At 44.1% G+C, this 25119-nt stretch overlaps 1 protein-coding gene across 2 annotated transcripts in view; it reads left to right on the top strand.

Annotated features, from left to right (window-relative positions):
- The window catches only part of LOC120831451 (regulator of G-protein signaling 3), a 76229-nt gene that overhangs the window by 29196 nt on the left and 21914 nt on the right, over nucleotides 1-25119 (top strand). Inside the window, exons 1-9 of one of the 2 annotated variants that reach the window (XM_078087738.1) lie at nucleotides 1617-2354; nucleotides 4406-4487; nucleotides 5147-5252; nucleotides 5505-5934; nucleotides 7650-7689; nucleotides 8074-8399; nucleotides 9540-9617; nucleotides 13102-13213; nucleotides 16063-16106. In XM_078087738.1, coding sequence (XP_077943864.1) covers nucleotides 2109-2354; nucleotides 4406-4487; nucleotides 5147-5252; nucleotides 5505-5934; nucleotides 7650-7689; nucleotides 8074-8399; nucleotides 9540-9617; nucleotides 13102-13213; nucleotides 16063-16106 — 1464 coding nt within the window. In that variant the 5' untranslated portion in view covers nucleotides 1617-2108. Of the gene's footprint in view, nucleotides 1-1616; nucleotides 2355-4405; nucleotides 4488-5146; nucleotides 5253-5504; nucleotides 5935-7649; nucleotides 7690-8073; nucleotides 8400-9539; nucleotides 9618-13101; nucleotides 13214-16062; nucleotides 16107-25119 lie in introns of those variants that run through there. The other variant, XM_078087737.1, reaches the window with a different exon arrangement.

The following is a 25119-nucleotide window of genomic DNA, read 5'->3' as shown; positions in this document are numbered from 1 at the left end:
ATCTCATATCACTCACAGTATCGCCTTCAAGTCGTTGCACTAGTATGAATCCACTGGATGGGTACAACCTGAGCTCTCACCCTGACCCTGTGCATTCACTGTTTTTCGGGAAGACGCCTTGTCCTTTGATCGCTGTCCATTCAGGTCATGAAGAGCGAGATGGACAGAGTGAGAATAACAGCGACAGAGCGGGAGAGATCCCACACTCTTGAGCTCCAGATTGGCCGCGTCTGGCTCCTCGACAAGCTTCTTTCACTCCTCTCTGTGAGACATGCTTTCTTCTCTCCCCTCTTCTCCCCCTCTAATCCGTCCTTCTGCCCATTTAGAGGTGAACAGCGCAGCGTGAAAGGGAGAGAAAGTGTTTTTTGTGTGCTTGATGGGTAACCCTCGTCCCTTTTGAAAAGGCAAACAGGGAAAAGCTGCCATTACTGCTGGCATGAAGGGATCTTCAGACAACGGCCTTTTCTGCCACTTTATCAGCGCCGCGCGGACTAGTGCGGCATCGCTCCTCTTTCACCCCTTTCTTTCTCCGTCACTCCCGTGTCCATGCTTCATCCCGTGAGCCAGACATCCCAACGCTAAAAAGGAAAAGAGGCGGGCCAGGAAATTAATGGGGTTGCTAGGGGTGGGACTGGCTACTGGTTGAGTTAACGGGCCTTTCTCTCTCACTTCTGCCGAGGCGCGCGCTGTTATTCCCGTTCTCCGATCACCACCTCTTTCCCAGGCATACTGGTTTTGAAAACAAAAACAAAAGCGATGTTTGGATTACCGGACGAGCAGGGGAGATTGTCAGGGGGTCGCAGACCTGTGAATTTCCGTCCTGTGTGGTTGGGGCTGATGGGGGGCGAGGGGGGAAGGGGGAGCAGAGGAAATATGGAAGTCGAAAACATAACAAACAAGCACCATGTCTGGACAGAGATCGGGCGAGTGTGGGAGCTGAGGTGGAAAGTGTGAAGTTCGATTGAGGTGTGTGTGTGTGTGTGTGTGTGTGTGTGTGTGTGTGTCGGGGGCCCAAACAATGCCGCTGTCATTCCCTCCCGGTGAGGAAAGGTGCTCATTCAAAACATTCAAAACCAATCAGACGCACTTCCGCTTGCGCTGCGAGTGCGGCCCGTAGCTGAAGTCCAGCGTTTTAAGTCGACCTGCCCGACCACTCCCAATAAAACGCCTTCCTTATTTCTCCCCCGTCTCAATCGTGCCGCCTGCAGCAGTCGCCGTAATACATATTTGCAAAAGCACCTCTCGCAGCTTCGCAGTGTGGACTCAGGAAGGGAACCGGCCTTATCGGGGGCAGACACACAAAGCTCTGCGTGAGTGCGTGTGTTCGGGAGCATGCGTGTGTATGTGTGAGGAGAAGGGGGGAGGGGGGGCGGGAGGCACTTCCTCCCATTCTTCTGCTGTTGAGGAGTTCCCATGAGCGGCCCTGCCAGGAGCCACAGTGTGGCCCCGAGCGGGCCGAGCCAGAGCAAGTTTCGCCTACGCGACGCCGTCGCCGCGCTCACTCGCTCTCTGTCTCTCTCACGGAGGATCTTTGGGGCTTCTGCTACTACTACCACTCACGTCGCATTGTGCGAGGGGGGGTTGGGGGGGGAGGAGGAGGGAGGTTGTGTGGAGGGATATGGGGGATGGCCGAGAGAGGAGGAAGAGAAGAGAGCAAAGAGAAGTCGAAGGACAGAAGGCTTGAACTGAAGTTTGAAAACTGCCAAGAGGAAGTCGTGGAGTTGCGGATGAAAACTGGCCTTGCGGGAACGCGCGTCGGTGACCGGAGTCGTTACGAAGGAGCCTTGAATGAATAACAGTGCAACTGGAGGTCAACGGCAGAGCGATTCTTTTTGCAGGAAGGACTTTTAACAAGAAATCTCGATCTGTTTGCGGGAAGAGGCCAGTCGGGCTGAACAACGTCTCCAAGGACGGCGTTTTGTCACACCTGGCAGATTCCTGTCTGTTTTTCCAGACGCGATACAATTATCCAGAGCCACACAACTCCGCCGTGACCGTCACCTGGAGACGCCACAATCTGAACGCCCCCCTCTCCCCCCGACCACCCCCGCTCGCCGGACCAAAGCCACCCGGGGGCCGCTCGTTTGGCCCCGGCCGTCACCGTGGAGATGATTCATAACACACTGAAGGCGGCCCAGCCGTCGGAGCACAGCCCCAGGAGCACTCACTCGGCGGCACAGAGGAGGCTGTGGAGGTACTCGGGCTGCCGGAGGGCGGGCCAGGTGGAGGATCACCGCCGCAGCGTGTGCGTGCTGGCCGCCGACCTGAACGCCGGCGAAAGGCCAAGAGGTGGAGGTGTGATGCACACCATCCACGGGCTGTGCCACCTCTGCATCGGGTGTAGGCTGCCTCAGGTGTGTCCGTGGTACAGAGAGGAGGGGGCGGTGGGGGGGCCTCTGGTGTGCGTTGTGAATCTGGGATTGTGAGTGAGAGACTGGGAGAATGAAGAAAAGTGCGACAGATTCAACCGGTGCTTTTAGAAAATAATTTGGAAAGGATCGATTCGATTTCATGATCAATCAAAGCTGCAACGCTGCAGTCAGCTGTAAAACGGCAAGAATATTCTATAAAAAGATGATAGAATATCATCGCGCATTATCAAATACCAACATTTTGCCAATTTTAAAAAGATCCGTAAGGGAATTATTAGTGTTAATACAGGGATGTTATTAGCGGTGGAGATCGGGCGTCATTCTCAGTAATAGATTTTGTGATTGATGCGCTGAAAAATAAACGTTAAAGAACATCCATGAGGACTTAGGGTGTTATTCCAAGGATGGTCTCTCTTTTCTCTCCCAGTTTGAATGTAATCCCCCTTCTTTCATTCAGAAGTGGGGAAAAAAAGAGGCACGGGACCGCGTCTCCCTCAAGGACCACGGGAGTCCAAGTGGTTGGACTCAACTATGCTTCCAAATTTAATTAACGCTGTAAAGGCTCCGGATTTCGGATAAATTGCGGCAAATTAGGCAGCTCTGAGACTTCCCTTAAAAGGACACAATGGCTTTCAATGAGGACACACAGGCAGAGATAGAACATATTAGAGTTCAAGCTAATCTTCAAAGAAAGCTTGACTTTGTTGTTCGTCTTCCGTAATTCCAGTGTTGTTGTCTATTTGCTCAGCCTCCAGTCCCACTGCCCTCTGTTACCAATGTGTAGCATCCTTCATCCCCTTTTCATCCATCTGCGCCGACTCTGCTGGGCTCAAGGGCGATTAGTTTATTCCTGTCCGTCTTTATTAAAAGGATATACACTCAGCGCAGGGTATTGATCTCAGCATCTAAGACCAACGTTTCAGACAATTCAAATAGATTTTGAATGTGCAACAGGTAACAAAAGTCTGCGGTGTCCTTTGGAGATGGACTGAAAACGGAGAGCTTTTCAGGGGACTGAAGGGGAAGGGAATTCTAGTGTGGAGCAAACAGTGTGACACAGGACGCATAACTGACTACAAGAAACGACGATCGTACCCGACATTTTAGGGTCGTCACAAGCTTCAGGCCTCTGAATAATCACCATATTTCTCTATAGTCCCTGCATCTTGCTAACGGGTAGACTGTAATTCACCCGCATACACGTGTTCCTTTGCACGGGAAATTAAGAGAAAATTGACATTTGGGGCTAGTGTGTGTGTGTGTGTGTGTGTGTGTGTGTGTTTGGGCCCCTCAGCAGATGAGCTGGAAAGTGAGTTGTTTTGGACGGAACATTATTGACTTTGGCTCAGGCTTTGGGTGAGGTTCTGTGCTGAATGTTTAGCGATGCATATATATATATATATATATATATATATATATATATATATATATATATGTATGTATGTATGTATGTATGTATGTATGTATGTATTTGGGTCATAACATTTGGACAGAGATGATGTTTTAAAAAGGTGTTTTGATATTCTTTGTAAAGCTTTTTACTTGTGTTAAAAATTGAATCGCACAATGCATTATAATTTCATTAAAGAACCTCACGACCGATCACACAATTAGTGGGTGAATGCGTTTTTTATTTTCACAGCATAATTAGTGTTTTTTATTCTTGTTTTTTTCACCAACCGTACACTATTCTAAAGTATAGGTGTAAATAAATGGGCAATGTGCTTTCGGTAGATTCTGAATATCAACCGCTATCAACTGCTACACAAAGTACGCCTTTCCTCCATCTCTCGGAGTTGTTTTTCCCACGAAGCCAGCTAATTGGGTTCCCCGGGAAACTGCTGTCGAGACAGTTTTAATAGGAAGTAGAAGCTGAGTACAAAATCCAGTTAATCGTCCAGTAGGAAGGAAGTCGAGTGTTTTGGCCGGCATGCTACTTTTAATTCCTCAGGTAGTGGGGCAGAGACACAGAGGTCTAGCTTCCTGTCATAAAGTCAACGTGCGTGTTGTATGTGTGTGTGTGTGTTCTTCAGGTGACCATCCTTCGAGGAAAGGATGGATATGGCTTCACCATCTGCTCGGATTCCCCTGTGAGGGTGCAGGGTGTGGATCCAGGTACGTTTTGCATGCGAGAATGAAACCTAACTGTCTTTTCTCAAAACAACTTTGATGCGTTTAAGGTTACGCTACCAAAGTGGATTGAATAATTTTTTTATTGTGTGATGTTTTTCAATCTGAGGACTGCCGTCGGGAGACTCGTGGGTTTAAATAAAACATATATGAAAGTTGCTTGATAATGTTGTACTACATATATAATATTAGGTGCTTGAATCAGAAATGATAGATTTATAGATTACGGTTGCTGTTCTTTCCCATTGATTTACATGAATTTGGCACCTTCACGAACGTTGCCTTTGGTCGATTCATTTTTCCATTTCGCTGGCCGCTGCTTCCAGAGTTCCCGTTAGCATCGGCTCATTCAGCAGGACTTAACTCAACATGACCACTTGGAGTAAAGCGCCCATGAGAGAAGGTGTCTTCGAACGAGACGCTGAAGCTTGCAGATGATGATAGGGATGAAAGGAAATGCCAATTAAATTTCACCTCAGAAAACCGAGCACCATAATATCAAATAGCTCATTTAACGTTTCATCCGTACAGTAGCTTGCCGTTCTGTTGCTACGACAATGAAGGAAGGAGCATATTACATAAAAGGAGGCACTCCCGTGCATAGTACAGATGTCTCTTTTTTTTCTGTCTCTTCCTTCTGGCAGGTGGTCCAGCGGATCAGGCAGGTCTGCAGCAGCTGGACACTCTCCTGCAGCTAAATGGTCAGCCGGTGGAGCAGTGGAAATGTATGGACTTAGCCCACGCTATCAGGTAATGTAGATTGTTCATGGTGGAGGGTTGAGATGGTAACTTCCTATTGGTGGCAAGTACATTCAGTGATATGATATGATTATACTTGTTATATTGTTCGTGTTTGATCCCTTTCTTTCCCTATTGAGAGATAAGGTTTGACTTGTCGACTTGTGAATCGATTAGAGGAACATATACAAGACAGCTGATTGACAGATTTGAAGACGTACCATATATACTCATGCACCTCATTAGTTTTCTTTCTCGTTGTAGGAACAGTGTGAATGAAATCATACTGGTGGTGTGGCGCACCGGTCCTTCAGCTAAACCTAGTTTCGAGGGCCTCATCCATCGGCCGTCCTATAAGTCGTCCGCCTCAAACTATGAAGCCCCCTCGCCCCCCACGCGCCGGCGTGCACCAGATGTTGGAACCAGCAAAACCCCCCCGGCTGTGCCGCCTCTCCCGGCCCACCACCGCGCCAGCAGTCGACGGCTGCTGCTCAACGGCTCCGAAGCCGGACACGGCGGCGGCCTAGGCTCAGGGACCCTCGGGTGGGGGGCCCAGGGAGGGTCAGCCGAGGAGCTGGACATGCAGCCGCGTCACCTCCCCCATCCTCACACTGCCACACTGAAGGGCACCAGGGTGAAGGCATCCAACGGGGACAACTACATCATCCTGGCCCCCATCAACCCTGGAAGCCAGGTACCGCAGACTGGTGGTGGACTGCATCTTCATCATCTTCTTCGTCCCACCCATCCTCACCTCGGTCACATGGTGGCTCATCCTAGATATGTCTCCTTACCTTTCATCCCTGGTGCCCATAGATAGAAGGACTGTACAAACAGTATGTCCGGGCCATTTGGGTTGATGCCAGCTCCCTGATTTGTGCTTTAACACATGTCGCGAACACACGCGTGCCATTTTATACAGGTCGGTGTAATGTAGATATGGGGTGATGGACGGAAAAGACCAGACATAACACATTATAATATGTAGCTGTAAAAAATATATTGTATGCTTGTACTTGGTGAAGCTTCGGCAATATTTCTTTTATTTCATTTTAGTTTATATTAGGAATACATTTGTATCTGACATAATGTATCCTCCAGATATTATATAGAGTAGAGAAAGCATTTATGTGTTTTGTAATAACAAATAATTCTGGCATTTAAGAAAGAACCGAAAACAGAACTTCAATTGTGGTCGTTCTCACAATATGCAGTTTTAATACAACATGCATTTTTTACTGCATGTACTGATTTTTTTCCATCCGGTGAAGTCATGTAAATGGGGTAAAAGCTTTGATCATAAAAACAAAATAAAGCAAACTCATTAAATCAAAAAGACTGAACTGAATTCCTCAGCTAACCAGCTAAGTAACAATATGATACTAACCCATTAACCATTTCAACCATTTCAATGTGTGTGTGAGACAGAGCAGTCCAATCTAGATCCAGCCCGCCATGTCTAAATAGTCGCCTGTAAATTCTAACCAACTATGTCACTTTTTTTTCACATGTACAACTAAAAGTAAAGTTAAATGTTAGATTGTTAAATTGTCTTTTTCTGTGTCGGATTGCGAGTGAGTCCGTCTGTGTGTGTGTGTTACGTGTGTGTATGTGTATGTGTGTTACGTGTGTGTGTTACGTGTGTGTGTAAGTGTGCCTCGTGTAGTGTTTACTTGTCCGCATCTGTGAACATCAGTTTTAGGTTCAGCTCATGTAGTGCACGGCAAAAGAAAGTGTGTAAGGAGTCGCCAAAAAATAAGACTTGCCAACATGTTGAACAAAACATCCCCTTCAAATAGCCGAGACTAAAATCCCAAACATAATAAGAGGCAGAGATTTGATTACATTTTCTTCTTTTTGGGGGGGGGTGCGCTAATCGGTCATGTTGGTAACATGTCACATAAGAGCTGGGAAAGCCCACAATACAGAAACTCAGATCAAATGAAGCCAGCAGAAAAGCTATATTTAAAAGGATTTGTGACTCGGCTCACCTACTAGATGCATCTGCGTGTGACGTGGCGGCACCATTCCAGCTTTACTGTCTCCATCGATAGCAATTTGTTATGGCACATACAGACCGTCACTGCTTCGCTGAGCAATGCAAAGGGCTCAGCCGAGTCCCAGGCACCAAACTCGAAAATACACATAACGATCCCTTCCTTGAACACATTTTTTGATTATAACAGGTATATACTGTCTGTCTTGTGGCAACACTTCTTGTCCAGATTTCGCATCATAGAAAGTTAAGATCAGAATTGTATTAGAACTATCAATATAGTTCATTTCAGTTTAGCAATAAACGTAATACTGTATCAAATATCATGGTGGCTTTATTCCATAGTTTAGATGTCAGTTTTCAATGTGCTTATACCAGCCTATTTAATATTAATGTTGTTATTCTACTTTCAGATCTTAAGGCCTGTTTACCAAGAGAACCAGGGGACATTAGGTAAGACATGTCCGTACTCATACAGCAGCTAGTCCCCGTTAGTGACTCTTATTTTGGAGGTCGCCCTGTGGACATTTGCCCCCCCCCCCTGAACAGACCCATTGAACAGACCGTGCAAATACAACAAATTTAAATCTGTCTTGTACAACACTATGGAACACTATCATTCACACTGAGAAAAAGATGCTCCTTTGGTGCCTAAAAACATTACTTTAGCAACATTTGTAACTGAAAGCAGCTGGCGCTGCCCCCGAGGTCAGCGTGTTCACGACGGGATAACGTTTTGTAAGGAAATTAAAGTGAGGAATTCTGACTTTTCACAAGTAGCTCCAGAAATGACATTTAATCTGTGTCTTTACACATCCTTATTTTTCACTTCCGCAGCTGCCAGGCTATATCCCACCCGGCAGGGCTCCGGACAGGAGGCCCAGGCTGGTGGTGGTGGTGGTGCTTTCTCCGGAGGTATGAGTGGTGGTGGTGGTGGTGGAGGCTTCTCCAGCCGCACTGGCTTCCTCCGCCGGTCAAACAACTCCAAGACAACGAAGGCGGCGCCCACCTCCACCAATGCCGGCGGACCCAACTACCAACAGCAGAATGCCAACTTCGCCAATTACCAGAACTGTACCATTGTGCGCTCACATACTCCACATGGCAACTACGGATACGTCAAAGTGGCGCCCAAGATCCTGATCTTCCCCATCTTTGTTCAGGTAAGCCGGTTTTGGACGCAGCCCTGCTACCTTTTTTCCACTGCTCTATGCTGGCTGCAGCTTCACATGAAGTGTAACACAAAGGAGTGGTGTTGATTCTCTCATGCGGCAAAAAAGCAAACCCACTGTTCACTGTTCAATGCATGCAAGACCACGACTGGAGAACCCCAGAATGCTTTGGAAACCCGTCTCCAGTGGTCAAACACGCGTACTCCATTAATAATGGTGCACATGATGCAATCATTTTAAAAGGAATTGTTTTCCCCTGTATTACTGGGTGAAAAGGAAATACACTGGCATCTCAAATGAAAGGGCGTATTCTGGTTTGTAATTATTTCCTCTAACGGTGTACGATGATTCGCATTCTTGATGTTAAGATGATAGAAGTATTTCTCTCACGGTGGAAAGCGGAACAAAGTTATGACGTGAGTCATTGCAGAATGAAATGCCATTATTTTTGCGACATATACTGTAGTAATAATAATTGTTGTGTTATCAAATGCGTAAAAGTGAGTTAAGTCAGTTTTTTATATGGTATTTGCGCGTACGGCAATATTTAAAGATATTGCTCATATTATTTTAACTATAACCTGTAATCTTTGCAGCGACGGTGGTGGTGCTTCCTGTTAAGTCACATAGACGCCTGTAACCCCGACCCTACTTCTCACCGTATTCAATGGTTACACACGCACACACACACACACTGAATTGGGAGGAAGTCCCCCCGCGCCTCCTACGTTGCCACACTAGTTCATTTGAAGTGTCAGTGTCCTGTCATATTCAGATCACACATATGGCCTCTCAGTCACAGCTCGCTTTCTCTCTACATAGAGTCAGTTTCAGTTGTACTTCACAGTGAACTCAACGCTTTTTCTTGAGCACATCGCTTGGATTCGGGAGCCGAAATGGATTTGGTACTGCAACCTTGTATTTTATCTTACTCCTCTATAACCGACACAACATTATACCCTTTTTTTTTTTTTTTTTTAAATGCTTAAAATGTATTTAGAATTTCGACTGACCCTACAGGAAATGATACCAGCAATACATGCGGGTAGTTGGTAGTACGTGCTGGCAGGAAGCTACATCAAAAATGTAATTTCTATTTCCTAATCTGTCTGTTTTGCGTTTTATCTTCAGCCCCTCGACCTGTGCAGCCGATCTCTCATCATATCCGAGGAGATGATACTACATGAGAGCAAGCACCAGTCTCTCAAGGCAAGTGGCTTCACTGCGTTATTGTCGTTCAATATGCGCCTTGGTCTTTGTTGACTCGAGAACATGAATGGATTATGGGACATGGGTCAAACATTTTTTCTCCCTCTTCTTTTGAAGAGTTTTTTAATTTGAGTGACACTGAAAGACCCTCTTTTCTCCTCTCGGTCTCTGGAGGTTGGAGACGAACTAACCAGTGGCAAACATTTTGTTGCTTTGTCACAACCAGTTATGTAGTTTAGCAATTGGGCCAAACTCAAAGTGATGGCCGATTGCCCCGATGTGCAACTCAAGTCAAACGGTGCACGTGTACATAGAAAGGGAAAACACGTACCGAGCAGCAGCCAGAGAGGAGCAGTGAGAGCGGCGATTGAACAAGACTTTTTAACTCCTCTGAACCATCAAGGAGGAAAATGAATAATTGATTAGTAAAGAAGTGCAAATATCTGACTGAGGGAGAATTTATGTTTTGTGTATGAAAAGAAACTTTCATCATATATTAAAGATCCTTTTATAATAGGTTTACCGTACAATATGTTGCACTATATCTACAACTAAGTAGCGGCCAGCCAAAAGGAATGGTAACAGGATGTTTCTTCTGTAGCAAGTACTTTCATGCTATATGTGTCTAACATTGATTTATTCTTCAAATAAATGATTATGGCCTGTAGACAAGAACCAGTCCATCAATACATTCTTACAGAATTAATTACATAGCACAGCTGTACATTACATACTGTCAGTGACCTTAATCTACCGGGCTTTCCTTTACAAATATTTGCCATACAGGTACATTTTCTCCAAAAGAAACATTTGTGAATTAATCACAACCAAATAATAGACATGTCCAGATGGAAGTCTAGATGAAGAAAGTTGAGGTTTGGGGATCTGTCTTTTGAGTAAGTGAATCCTGTGACATTTATTTTCTAGTATTTTCCAAGGAACCATTTGGAAATAGAAAAGTAGGAGGAAAGAGGAACATTTTATGGAATCAATTTGAGTTGTCCTGTCAGCCGGTTGTCCTCTTTGCTGGGCGGCGCTGTGCCTGCCGGCATTCAAGCTCATCTGGCGTTTGGCTGAGGTCGCTCATTAAACAAATATTTAACAGCCAGTGTTTGTCGGGAGGGAGTTTCTCTCCCCTGCTTTATTCTGGCGGTTTTTAATGATCAGTCAGTGTTGTTCCTGCCCGGGTAGCAAACACGCAAGCTCTACTGTTCACTCAAACATTATAATATCTGAACAGAAATAATGAGCATAGCATTGATTTGATTTAATCTAAAGAGACATTTGGACAAAACAGAAATATGTAGTTGATTGAATAATAATAAACTTTGTCACTGGGTCATAACCGATTCAACTAATTCACCATCATACCGACGGTGGATTAAGTTGCACACATTCTTAATAAGTAGAAAAACATGTCCTGGTAGATTACTATTGCTATACAACACAACATCTAGTTATGGAGTAATCATGCAAGTAATTAAATCAGTTTATAAATGTTATTCCTTCTTCTAATCCTTCTACTTATATTTACAACTAAGTCATGGTGTACAGCACACGTTTACGGTTCATTAACCTGCTATCAAATTCATGCTGATGTGATAATACAATACGTAGAAAGCCCTTTCTATTGTGCCAGTTACCATTTAACAGTGGATAGGGATACATCGGTATATTGGGGACAGGATACAGGGTTCCTCAAAAACACAAAGAAAAAGTGCAACTGTTTATGCAAGTATTGTCTTGTGAATGTAATATATGTGTGCACTCGCCCCTCATCTGCTTTGGCCTCATTCTTTACTCTTTCTTACATCCTCTTCCGCCCCCTCAAACCTACACAAACTTGCACAGTCTTAGACACACACTCCAGCCACATGCTGGCTACATCTGAAATACCTTTTCTGCCACCTCTTCCTTCCGAGGGAACCACCTCAGCAAAAGCGCTGTATTGAGAGTATGCCTGTTATGTGGCGTGAAAGAACAGATGTCCATAAGCTGCTCTTACGCCCACATCTAGGCTCCTTTTTCACCTACTCATTAGAGTCCTGGCAATGACTTCATCGTGGAGCTATTAATTATTATTCTTTTTGCGAGCTCGCATTTGGGTGTGAGGAAATGTCTCCGTAGTGCCCCCTACAGATACAACTCAGTTCTGAAGTTCTGTCGTGTTCACAGAAGTATTTTAACCAACATCAAACCAGAGAAACGGCTGAAAATTACATCATGAATTGGCTGGATTTAAACCAGGGACGAGTTGAGTCACCTGGAAACTACGACGAGGTGAATATGACCCTTCAGGAGTCATTCAAAAGTATTCAAGTATGCAGACAAAAAGGGATAAAAATATGAGCAGGACACGTTGGAGGTAGATGTTGCAAGGAGACAATGTGAAATCCTTCAACAACAGGCGACGGTTCTCATTGACAAAGTCAAAAATCAGGGATATTTTGATTCAATCTACAATGAGAAAAAAGCATTAATCCAGCTGTAGCGCTGGAGGAGCAGCAGAAGAAGCTGAAGCAAAAGGAAAACGTTGACGCCCGACACTGCACCCCTAACACAAGAGTCTGAGAAGCACGTGTCTTTACCCAAGTGAAGGAGTTCAAGTACCTCGGGGGTCTTGTTCGCGAGTGTGGGGAAGATGAAGTGTGAGTTTGGCCGGAGAGTGGGCGGTACTGTACTCGCTCTATCGCTCCGTTGTAACAAAAAGAGAGCTGAGCCGGAGGGCAAAGCTCTCGATCTACCGGTCAATCTTCGTTCCTACCCTCACCTATGGTCATGTTGGAAGGGTCATGACCAAAAGAACTCGGTCACGGGTACAAGCGGCCAAAATGGGTTTCTTCAGGGGAGTGGCTGGCGTCCCCCTTAGAGATAAGGTGAGACGCTCAGCCAACCGTGAGGAGCTCGGAGTGGAGCCGCTGCTCCTTTGGGTTGAAAGGAGCCAGTTGAGGTGGTTCTGGCATCTGGTTAGGACGCCCTCTGCGATCCCTCAGTCGGAGCTGGTAGATGTGGCCCGGGAAAGGGAAGTTTGGGGGAACTGTTGCCCCCTTACGCGACCCCGGATAAGTGGTTGATGATGAATGAATATGTATATTAGAATCCTTTCTGTCTTATGAATTGAATGTACTGGACATATTTTATTTTGTTCATTCATGTGTTCATGTTCAGGCAGCTATTGCTATTTGAATAGCTGGTGAAACTAAGGTTAAAAGTCTGTACACTTTATAGCATAGAATTAATACTCGGTAGGCTAAAAAGCAAGATCTGGCTTTTGTATATGTATGTAGCCATGATCATGCAAGTGTGAACTGCATTTCCTGTGTGAGGACATGAGGCGCGAAAAAGCACCTGCATGGGTGAGACTTGTTAAGTGTTTGTTAGTGGATGTGCATCTCGCTGGAATACAGATCGTTTTTTTTTTTACATGTGAGACACCAGTGTTGAATTCAGTATAGTTCTGATTTTTGCACCTTGTTTGTTGCAGGTGACAGTGTTCGTCTACAGTGATCTGATGCTGGTGACACGAGAAGATGAGCCAGGCCGGTGTAACGTCCTTCAGAGTCCCCTGTTCCTCCGGCAGCTGAGGCTCCAGGACGGTGTGTGCGCTTTAACAAATCCCTCATTTTTGTTCTTAGGTGTCCGAGATGTGGATTATTATGCTGCCACAAATCTATTTAAAAGTCAAAAAACTACACGAAATGGAGCCAACGTGCATCATGTAAATACACTGTATTTCCAAACAGTCTTATCTGTTACCGTGTTAAACCACATTTGCCTCCCAATTTTATAGTTCAATACAAACTATAAGACGGAAGTGCAACACCCAAACACACAGATTGCACAACTATAAATAAACACACAGTGCTGTGATGACAGCGATATTTTTGGTTGAGCTTAACCAAAGGATATTTAGGGAAAGACCAGCCGGGTTCCTGTTACTTTGTCTTTTTATTTCACCTCTTTGTAAACAACCATCTCCTCTAGCAATATGGAGAGAATAGCTTGGCCATCTGCAGCACATAGAGCTCTGGGCAAGTCAAATAAATAGGGCTCCTTCACAATATCTGTGTTTAGAGAAGATAATGGCACTGAATTAACAGAATAAGTGGGGTAAGAGATTGTCTGCTTCGTCCCCCAGATTAATGACTTATGCCCAGTAATGGCAACGTTGTGTTCAGGTCAGTAGTTTTAAATTAAAGCCAATTTAACCCAATTAAATTAATTCTCAATATGCCAGGATAGGATAAGGTTTCTCCCATTGCCCAACACTTCAGGAAATGTAATAACATATTTCCTATGTTCAGTCCATACTTACATAGCTCCAATGTACACATACTTTCTGCCTTATTAGTATATAATGACTTGTAAGCATATCCGCTGAGTCAAACTATTTTCAACAGAAGTTTAAAATACTCAATATTGTATACTATATTGATATATTACTTGCACATAAACAAACAGGAATATATAAGAACTGTTTACCATCTGATGAACACTCGTTTTCAAATCGGTTGGCCTGAGCTGCTCAGCCCTCCCCACAGACATAGCTGGCCTCCTTCGAGCCACTTCTGACCTCCACCCTTCACCCAAACAATCGGGAGAGCACCAGGGTGGGGATACAGTAGGCTTTGTATGTGTGTGTTTCATGATGGGACACACACACACACACACACACATTTTCTACCCTGCTGGCTGTCATTGTTATTTTGCTTCGGCGGCGTCACTCAGGAAAGAGGCGCCAGAGGATTGTGTTTGTTTCAGCAAGGGTGTGTGTGTGTGTGTGTGTGTGTGTGTGCGTGTGCGTGCGTGCGTGCGTGTGCGTATGTGCGTGCGTGCATCTAACGACCCAGTACGAGTTCAACACAGGAGCTTTCCTGTGTTCCTGTCATCCTGATACCAGGTCGAGGAGCGTGGGAAACATTGAGAGTTGTATTTAACACGCATAAAACCCAGCTTACCGTTTGACAGGTTAAATATTTGTGATACTGAACTGAGTAAGAAGACGTCTCCCACCAGGCCATCGACATGACCTTATCACGCCTTCTGTTGGCTACTGCTCCATAGACACGGGACCGTTAAAACTAAAATGCTCTGCTAAATGTTACATTGGGAAAGTTATCAAATAGCTGCAGAGCAAGTTGTTACTGTTCTACTTTGTTGCCGTTTGTCCTCAAGTGAGACAGGAAGTGGTTCTGAGGGACAGGGGTTTACCAAAATGACTACACCTCTGACACATCGGAAGGCCTCTACTATCAGAAAATACTTACATGTAAGATTATACTTTTTAGAACAAATATGTAAATTTGTTTTTTTTGGAAAATATGGACGCGTCAGGGAACGTTTCCATTCTTTAAGTTCAAACTAACACAGACTCATGCCGTGAAAGGCTGTGGAGAGTAAGACATGCAACAGTGACCTCTGCTGTCGACGATGAAAAAGAACCCCTTCCTGTTCAGCCGAGTAAGCTTACAGACCAAACCGGCCAGGAGCCGCCTGCGGGGGCTGCTGTCTGCTGGCGGTGGTCGGGGAGAAGAGGGAGGGGCTTGAGGTCACGGTTATGAGATGAACACATTTCGGCTCCTTCACGCTAGACACGTGCAAGATACACATATACAGATTTGTATACACTTTTTTTGTGGAAAAACTGGATTGGTGTTGTTAGTCTGGCTACGCAACCCTAACCCTAACCCTTTTTTTTGCAATATTTGCAATCACTTCTGAGAAAGCATACAGGGAAGATTACATTCAGTTAGTTCCTTGCTCTTTCTTGCAATTGACAAACTACCATATATCAGCGGACGTACTATGATGCAATGCTTTTCCCCATCAGACTTTTAGGGGAGCAAACTCGATCACAAATTATACATATAGTATTATTGTAGGGCCAGAATAGGGCCAGTTACTCTTTAAATTGGCTTCCTAATTTAGGTTGTGGGTCATAGACCGATGGATAAATACTCCTCTATTGCAATGTAACATGGATTCAGGGCTCGGGGAGAATGGAGGTATGTAGGTATAAACGGATGATCCTTAATTAGTTTTAATCTCACCCATGCCAAACCGCTCTTCAATGTAATATTCAGTGTCACTCAGAATATTACCTTGTGTGTACACTTAGGACTGTGTGAGTGTATAATTGAGTGCATGTGTGTCTGTGGGTGTGTGTGTCTCGCAGGGGGAAGGGGGCTCAGTCGATTAAAACCATTTATCTTGACTCCCAACCCACAGGCTTGTCTTACAGAGAACTACTTCTGTGAATTATGGGTGTATGCCTATGAGGCTGACCTAAAGTAAAAGCCTTCCGTCAATAAAAGTATTCTGGCGAGATCATAATTGGAAATCAAAGACGCTTCGTTGTGTACAAAAAGGAAGTGAGTGGAAATGAAACACAGGAAACGTGGTTGCGTGGTACGTAACATTAAAGCCTTTGCTTCTTTGTTTACAGACTACGCTGAAGAGTTGAGATTCTACCTTATCCACATGACCGAGGTAAGAGAAAGGCTTGTTTTTGTGTGTGTTTGAGGGTCTAATGTGATCCGCAGGGGCAATCGACTCCAGAGGAAATCACATTAAAGGGACGTGGATTAGCAGAGAGCTTCTTTAATGGAAACGTCTTTTCTCCATGTGTCCTCTGACTCCCACACTGTATTTGTTTATGATGCTTTTTTTTATATATAAATCGCACCAAAGAAGCACATTCTGTAAATATTATTATTTTGAAAATGCGTTCAGGTATAAAATAATCCTCAATGTAAATAAGGCCGTGGTACAATGTGGCCCAAAGATTGTTGTAATAATATTCATCCTTTCTTCCATCTGCTGTCACACCTCGCAGGCTGTCATTTCTAGATGAAAGGGATTAGGTGTTATAATTAATATTTTATCGCGGTTTTCACCAGTTATTCTTACACTGGCTTATTGAAATGGCACAGCTGTATGAAAAAAATATACAGCCACAACTGAACTCTGAGGGTATTAAAACATGTTTTTAGCACAAGGCAAGTTCACACACAGCAAGTTTAGAGACGGGTTGGCTGTTTTCCAGTCGTCTTCCATATTGTTATGTTCTCCTGGCAGCCCCTGCTGCAATTAATGAGTAAGTTTAGCAGGTGATGGTCATTGTTTGCCCTCCCCCATCTCTTCAGCGTCCCCCCCCCTCCCCCTTTCCACTGCTTAAATTCTAAAGATGTGTTTTGTTGTTGGCCAACAAGGTAGAGACAAACATTTTGAGTGGAAGCTGAATTAATATTCCCTATTTTTAGTCCCAAATACGGGGGTTATGAGGGATTGATACCTTAAGTACTCTCCATAGCCTCCTTGATACTCAACAATGGAAGCTATAACCATCAACTCCTAATACAACTTGTGAATCTGCGCAGCTCATACAGTTCTGCCCTAAGATACAGAGCAAAGGATTGTGGTTTTCTGGCCCACAGGAAACCATTTATTGAAATGGGAGCTTTTAAATGCCTGGATAGCTACGAGAGCCTGTTTTTACCCATCCGGCCATTTTGACTCTTCTGCAATTTCTTGCAACTGCAAATGTCTGCTTGTGTGGATAATCTTTTTACTGAGCAGATATAAACCCCAACCCTTTCTGCTGCACACACACACATTGTTGCGCTACTTTTTCCTTCGAAATCTGCTGCATAACCTCATTAGCGGCTTATGAATATTTCAAAGGGCCTTTTTTTCAGAAATTCCAGACAGAATGAGACAGGCCTGATGTCTATTCCGCCAGGCTGGAAAAGAGGAAGGAAAAGGCTCCAATATTATTCTATCTATCCAATTAGGTGGTGTATATAAATAGAAAACCTTACGTAAGGCAGCCAATGAGAGAAATTGAGAGACTTTAAGTGAGTTACAGGCAGATTTGGGGTTTTATCCGACACGAAACAAGCGTTTGCTAGTTCAGCTCAAGTTAAATGGTCTTCGCTGCAGTGACTTTTATACACTATCATACTTCTTAATCCTGTACGTTTTCGCACGCATTTGTTTACATTGTTTGATTGCTATTTGTGTTTGCCCTTGGAGGGTATTTGAGTCCTGCAGCACAAAAGATTACATAAATGCATATGTGAGAGTATAAAAGAGTAAATAAGAGTATATGACCAAATAATTCTCTTATTGGCAGACCAGAGTGATTGCAGAGGAGACCAGAGACAGTTTGACGTCGGTTCTCTAGAAGAATAAGTCAGCTGTGGCTCTCAAAATGCCAAACTAGTGCAGCATATCCGCTTGCGAACAGACAAGGTAAACAGAGTAACAGCAAATAGAGCGTGTGTGCATTTTTCCCCCAGTTAAGATTTACTTTGCTCAGCCTCGTTCATCTTTCCATCTTGACAGATTCTGCCCACACACACACACACACACACACACACACACACACACTAAATGTGCAGTCATCTATTGTATTTGAAATACCTGTCAGCAGTTAATTTCATACCTCAGAGAGCAAACGGTAGCCATAACCGAAAGCTGCCCTATGGCTCTTATCTCTCAATGGTGATGTAGGAGATGCTTCTCTTCCCGCGGATACAGCTTATACCCAAAGTCAGTGTGAGCAGCTGCCAAACGGCTGCAGTGCTCATTTATCTTCAAGTGATGACAGAGTTACAGAGTGGTTGACCTTCTAGTCCTGCTCGTAGGACATGCAGTTGTGTGGACGGACCAAAGGATGAAAGAGAAGGAGAGCGGAAAAGAGCAGTCGAGAGGCAGGCTCACTTTTAAGTGATCCTGTCCCTCTCCGCTTCTGTGTGTGTGTGTGTGTGTGTGTGTGTGTGTTGTTCACAGAAAAAAGAAATCTGTATTATGTGATGGATGTATTGAACTGCTCTTTCTAGTCTGTCTCTGCAAAGGTCACACGCACACACACACAGAGAAGTGGGGAGACGTATTGTCCCAATCTATGCTAACTTAAAAGACGTTAGCATTGATTGTGGAAGGAAAAATAGAAGTGAGGGATGAAAATCTCTCTCCTTTCCTCTTCCAATTGGGACGCCGTCACAGTCCGCTCCCCTCCTTTTGTCTGCTCCTGCCCTTCTCCTCCATCACTGGAGGTCATTCTATTTTAGGGCTCGCTCAAAACGGTACTGATCTAACCCAGATTTACATGTGAAACTGTGTGTGTGTCGGTGTGTGTCGTTGTGGGGGGGGGGGGTTGAAATTGTGTTTCTCGAAAGTTGAGGGCGTGCGTAAGTGTGTCAGTGACGCAGGAAGAGAGCAGGCAAGAAAGCCTTGTGTAGGTAAACCAAAAACACAGACGGCGAGGAGACAGTGGCGCGGCGTGCCATCATCGCGCATCGGAGTGAATCGAGGTCATCGCAGAGTCGTCATGGGCAACTTGGCGGACCGGGTCGGGCCTAAGAAAAGGTTCATTAGGGAGGCGAACTCTCTACAGAAGCACCTGCTGTCTGACAGCGGAGACGTAAGTCCTACTGATTGACGGGTGGGCTTGGCGGAGCATTCGCACGCCGTAGACGAGGGGACATGTGTCGTTCTCGCTGTGCGGCTGCATGATACGACGAGAACAGAAACGGTCGCGGTGTTTTTGTAGCTTGATAAGAAAAAAAAGAAATCCATTGAAAGAATGGTTCTTACTGTCTTGAGTGGGATAGAAAAGTTATTTGCATACAGGCAGGCTGGACATTATGTCAGATGTATATTTTAAATATTTGTGGCACTGAGGTGACTTTGATCTTTCCAAAGCGATCTTATGTGCTAGTGCTGATTTTGGACAGTACCAAAATGTGCTGCTTTCACGTGCTTCTGATCATGGTTCCTGTGTTGATGTGTAAATTTCTCAGTGAAAGCTGAGTATTCCAATAACTGCCTGTTCACTTATTAATCACATTTCACCTCAGTTGTCAATGTAGCCGCGAGACACAATGCAGGGATCACTAAACAGTCATCAGCATAAGATCACAACTAATCTCTTCCCACTGGTCAGTAGTCACGAACAGTTTCAGGCTGGAAACGAATCACCTTTAGTGCACTTGAAACAACGCAGAGGATGCGGTGGATGAGAAGAGATGAGACGACAGGCAGCAAACGCAGAGCATTAAAGCCCGACTAGGTGACAAACCAGCGCGAGGGCCTGCGTGCATCGTCCTCTGTGGTCAAGCTGTGCACACAAATGAGTCGCCTATTTAAACGGGGGGTAAAAGTTTGCGGTGATCTCTGTTGCGCAGGCTGACGTCAAGGTGACTTTCTTCGACGAGGTAAACAATTGTGCATTTGATTACTTTGAGAGAAGACTCCATGTTGAGGCTTTTTTGGGAGGAACAAGACTTCTCCAACATATTTCCCTTGGTGTTAAATGTCTGTGTGTGTATGACACAGTCTACGTTTCTGAGTTAATCCCTACGTTCAGGCACATCATTGACTGCGTGACGTAGGGTGAAGGCCGGCTGTGAATGATACGCACACAGGGGCGTTCGTCAGCATAATACTCAATTTATGGTCGCCATGCACGACATCGCCATGTCGTTTTGGCCCCCGTAACTTGAAAGGTGACTTTGCGTTCTGTCTGATTTGACACACCAGCGGAGATTGGCGGCAGTGCAGTGACAGGGGCAATACGTCTGATTATCGTCACCTAAAGAGCTCCATCTTTGCAGCGTGATTGCATTGAGATCTACGACCGCCAACAACTTCAGTGATGAAAGAATTCTCCTGAGCTGCACCAAACTGTGGTTTGCCACTCTAATCTGTCAAGTGCAGGAAAAATGGTAACCAGCATCTGAATTATTCATTTTCTTTTACTAATAGATCTCACGTTTTCATAGGTGTATATTTACCAACAGTATTTAACAAAGTTTACCACATTAAACTCGTATGATGAGCACTAATGAATACGTTTAGCCCCAGCTAAATCTAAAAGTCACACACTGAATGCAAACTATGTGCGTTGACCTGAATACTGAGATCAGATAGGTATTCGGTGTAGACACATACCCAAAGCTCAGCTATCCACTGCATCCCTTAAAGAAAGCACCAAAGGATTGACGAATGCACTGATTCTGTAAAGGTCATGACGAAGAAAACCAACAACAACGGGGAAAAAAATCATGCACAACTAATTAAAGCTACTATTAAAAATAGGCAGTGACTGAGGAAACTTTTTGCAAACAGTATAGGAGTTCAGAAAAGCTCCCCTTGGCAGCGTCATGTGCTTATCATCCTCCCCGGTGGCTAATGGAAGCTCCACGGGCCAACGGCTCCAGCTTACATGCTCTTTTCATGGCTGCTTCGTCCGAGCAAACCACAGAAGAGCTCTCAGCTGGAAACCACAGAAAACAAACTAGAAATAGATGAAAGAGTGTGGGAAAGCCGCCAAGTTGGGAGACATTCCATTTTTTCTTTTCTCGTGGAACATAAATCGTGCATTTGTTTGTCTGTGTGGTTAAATGTATTGACAGTTAGTAATCCTAAACCTAAACCTTGTTTTTAACACATTTTGCACTATATTGTTTATTGTTTCCAACTGGAGTGGAAAGGAACACACTCAAACCCAGCTATTTATTTTTGGTTATATAAACTCCCAGGTTTAGGGATGACAGTCATGAGACAGTTATGCAGGAGTATCCGACTTGGCCTCCATTACTCTGAACTTTACAGACCTTCTGATTCCGTCACACGTATGAATGGGATCCTTGTTTCTACAAAATGTTGTGCGTGCCAGGAGATTTTGCAATATTTCACAGCATAAGAGCAGAAGCTTTAACCTGCTTTTTGTCCTACAGGAAAGTTTTAGCGGCCGATGTCGATATTTACTTTAAGTAATCCCTATTGTAACAAAAGTCAGCCAGCTGCTTAAGCGTCACAAATACATTGAAAACAAATCAATTTCTATCGTCGGATATCTTGGTTCTTATCATGCTTAAATATCCTGCAAAAACAGCCTTAAAAGATCTATGAAAGGGACTATTTCAATGCAGTAATTCAATCATTTTGTAAAGTTTGCCTAATTGCTAGAGTTAGCTAAAAATATTAACGCTAAATTGGAAGCTACAGCCAGCAGTGGATTAGTTTATCTTCAGCATGAAGCATAAAGTCATGAGCATAAAGTCATGAGCATAAAGTCCATTGGCAAAAAAACAACCAAAAATGAATTGCCTTGCTTAGTCGGTTCCAAAAAACAAAATAACAAGTTGTCCACTGAAGCCTGGAAGCATCATGACCACTCCAGGGAGTCCCCACTCACTTTGAGAAATACTGTGGTATTTAACTCCTTCAAGTCTGTCAGATAATCTCAACCAATCAGCTGGTAGCTGCTTCATATTTAGCACACAGAAAGAAACCTCCAAATGAAAACAAATGAGTGTGTTTTATAAGTGTCAACATGGTAAACATTGATGCTTTACATGCAATCTTTTCCACATGGAAACCCCCCCACTATAATTGGCTCATTAGTAGCCAGCCGTGTGATAATATGAAGCCGGCATGCCCATGTATTAGTATTAGGTGAATTAGCTGTCACTGAAACCATGCTAACCTGTGCGGAGTCAGGTGAGCCGTGTTGACAGCAGACCAATGACACACTGAATGCGCGTCTGCCAGATGGCTCAGGGGGAGGACTTTAACCAGGGAGCACTTTAAACAATCTGATTAAGGGGAAATGCGGCCTGTATTTTTAGCCACTCCATGGCAGGCCAGTGGCCATTCATTGAATTTTGTTTCATTAGCTCCCATGTTTATCTCTTGGATGGGTAGATTTTATAAACGGGGATGAACCAGTAGAAGCGACCGTAAGCATTAGCTTTTTTAGCTAATATAGTTCCTTATGTCATTTTATAAACAAGGTAAATAGTACCTCTATTATTCCAATAATAAGGGGCTTTATTTAGGACAGGACGTGGCGGCCTAAGCTGAAAAATTTAAATTTGTCCTGGACACGGGTAATTTATGTTTTCCAGCGCTCTGTTACTGGCCGGATGCTGTTAAATGCCAAGAAAGAATGTGACTTTAGCATGAAAATCCCCAAAGAGCTGCTTCCACAAAGTCAGGGGGATTCCAGCGGATTCCTTTCAAAACAATCCGAATATTAAAGACGATTCGGTCCCAACGTGAATATGATGTAGATTATTAAATTGCAATGAATGTGATTTTAAAGTAACTGGTAATTTTTCTTTAACCGTGAAAGAAAAACAAACACACTCAATGTGTCACAGAAGTAGTGCTCCAGACTAAGAGACAGCTGCTCCTGCAGCGTTGCAGTATCGAGAGCTCCATCTGGCTCCGCGAACTAAGTGTCAACAGTTCTCTCATTCGCCGGCATGACTGATTATTTCAACCGATGCAATGCAATGCAATGCGCAAGTCACTGTCCGGCTAACTATCCTAGATGGATGCTTTAACGCAGAGTTAAGCAGCGCAAACATGTGGAACAATGGTAAACAAGAGAGAACAGGAACATACACAAATAAATCCTCATTTTCTTGCAAAGCATCAAGCAACTCATTTAGAAGATATTATGTATGCTGTTCGTACTCACAATGAGAGTGGCCTCTTTGTTTCTCTACAACTGCCATCATCTGTTATTACTCTCTTAATTCTCCTCCTTCTTTCCTTATTAAAAACAAAATGTGCCGTATTAGTGGACTACAGTATGTGTGGGCCTTACATTGACACACCTAGACTGAAGAAACATGCAGGTGCATGCATGCCTCTGGGCCCCTGGACTGCTCCATGGTTGATGGGATTTCTCTAAAAATAAATCTGTCATTTGCATTTTAAATTTTGTTTGTGTGTGCTTGCGTGCCTGTGTGTGTGTGCGTGTGTGTTGTCTACTGGAAGGTGTTGCGTTACATGCCTGTTTCATTTCTGGAATTAACAAGTGTCAGTAGCATCACATGATTGAATTTGAGTTGGCTTGTGTTGTGACCATTTTTATTTTATTTTATACAAATTCAGATTGCATCTCGACTTAGTGATTGCATAAGTACTGTTGCTTTGCTGTCGCTAGGCAACCGGGGAATCAAATGATGTAAACTCACCAGCTAATGCCTAGGCTAAGTAAAGAAAAAAAATATGTCAATTAAAATGTTAAAATGTCATTTCAATCTTCATTCTTGATCGGATGATGAAGCAAAAGTCAAGTTATTAGCAGAATTCATTCAGGTCATATCGGAACCACGAGTGTCTTTGATGTTGAGATATTTTACAGGCTAATTGAAAACCGATCCTGCTGCTTTGTCGTGCTGATGCCCTCGCTGCTTTACTCTCAGTGGTTTGAAGAGGTTTGCTGACCTTTACTGACCCGTAGAGAAATAATCTTGAAAAAAATTGACATTCTCACTGGCAGCAATATCATAAGCGCCTGCCTATCCCGGCTGGTTGTTTACGTTGAAGTGTTCAACCATGCGTGTGCATTTGTTTCATATATTACGGCCTCTGTTGCGCCCTTATAGACTTGGATACAGTCCGAATGACGGATACAAAAGAACATCGACATTGATTTCTGTCTGTTCAGACAAAGCCCCGATCTCATCACCTTGCGCTGCAATTGAAAATAGTCACGCTCCATTGGCTTTTACAATACCAGCCGCTGCTCTATCTTGTTTTTGTCTTTTTTTTCCCTCCCCTTTTCTGAGTATTTTACTGTTGTTTTTCCAATATGCAAAATATACTTACGAAGGAAAAGAGAAAAAAACTAAATAATATGTTCCGCTTCTCCTTAATAGTCAACGCTTCTGCCTGCAGTACATTCTATGCTGCATCAAAACAAAGCTGTCTAGACATCGATGCCATCAATGCAGACTTTAATGCCCTTTAACCTGCATTAGCGTCACTAACACTGACAAGGCTTTATCCACCAAACGTCCTTTGCCATTCTAACCTACAACAGCAGCATCCCCATCATCAGCACGACATTGAGTGACATTGAAATCGACAGCCAGTCTTATAGATGGCAACACAACATGTCACGCAGCCAGGGAACAGTCACAGAAAGTAGCATCGTGATTCACCACTGACCCGGGCGGTGAGCGCCAAGGAGAGCCCAGAGGACTCCAGTTGATCTCCCAAGACTTGCACAAAGTGGAAAGTTCCTATTTATAGCCTGACTCCTGCTCAAAAATGTCAGGATACAAATGTTTTTCCCCGACACCGCCGGAAGCAAAGCAACCCAGGTAGATGGGAATTCAAATCAAATTGGAAAGCAAAGACATGGCAAATGCACTCGTGAGTCGTGCACAAAAGGCTCCTTTCATTTTGTTCTTTAATCAGAGAAGCACAGAATAACAACAATATTCAAGCGAAGATGCAGAAATGTGGATCAGAGCAGTTGTGAGTGTTTATGTTTGAGTGCAATGATGACTTGGGTAAAAACTTGTTAGTTAGCACCCTGAGAACCACAGATTTTATGTTATCATGATAAAATGCAATTACGTGACCATATTGTTAAATACATATGTATGTTTATGAAACCAGTGTAAACAGAATGAACCCCAGACTTAAAATTACACTGACCGGGACAACATGTTCATATCCTAGATATCAT

This window comes from Gasterosteus aculeatus, chromosome 14, assembly GCF_964276395.1.
Source record: "Gasterosteus aculeatus chromosome 14, fGasAcu3.hap1.1, whole genome shotgun sequence".
NCBI classification, from domain to species: domain Eukaryota; kingdom Metazoa; phylum Chordata; class Actinopteri; order Perciformes; family Gasterosteidae; genus Gasterosteus; species Gasterosteus aculeatus.
Note: the sequence above shows the minus strand (reverse complement) of the source record. Positions and strands in the feature narration are given on the sequence as shown.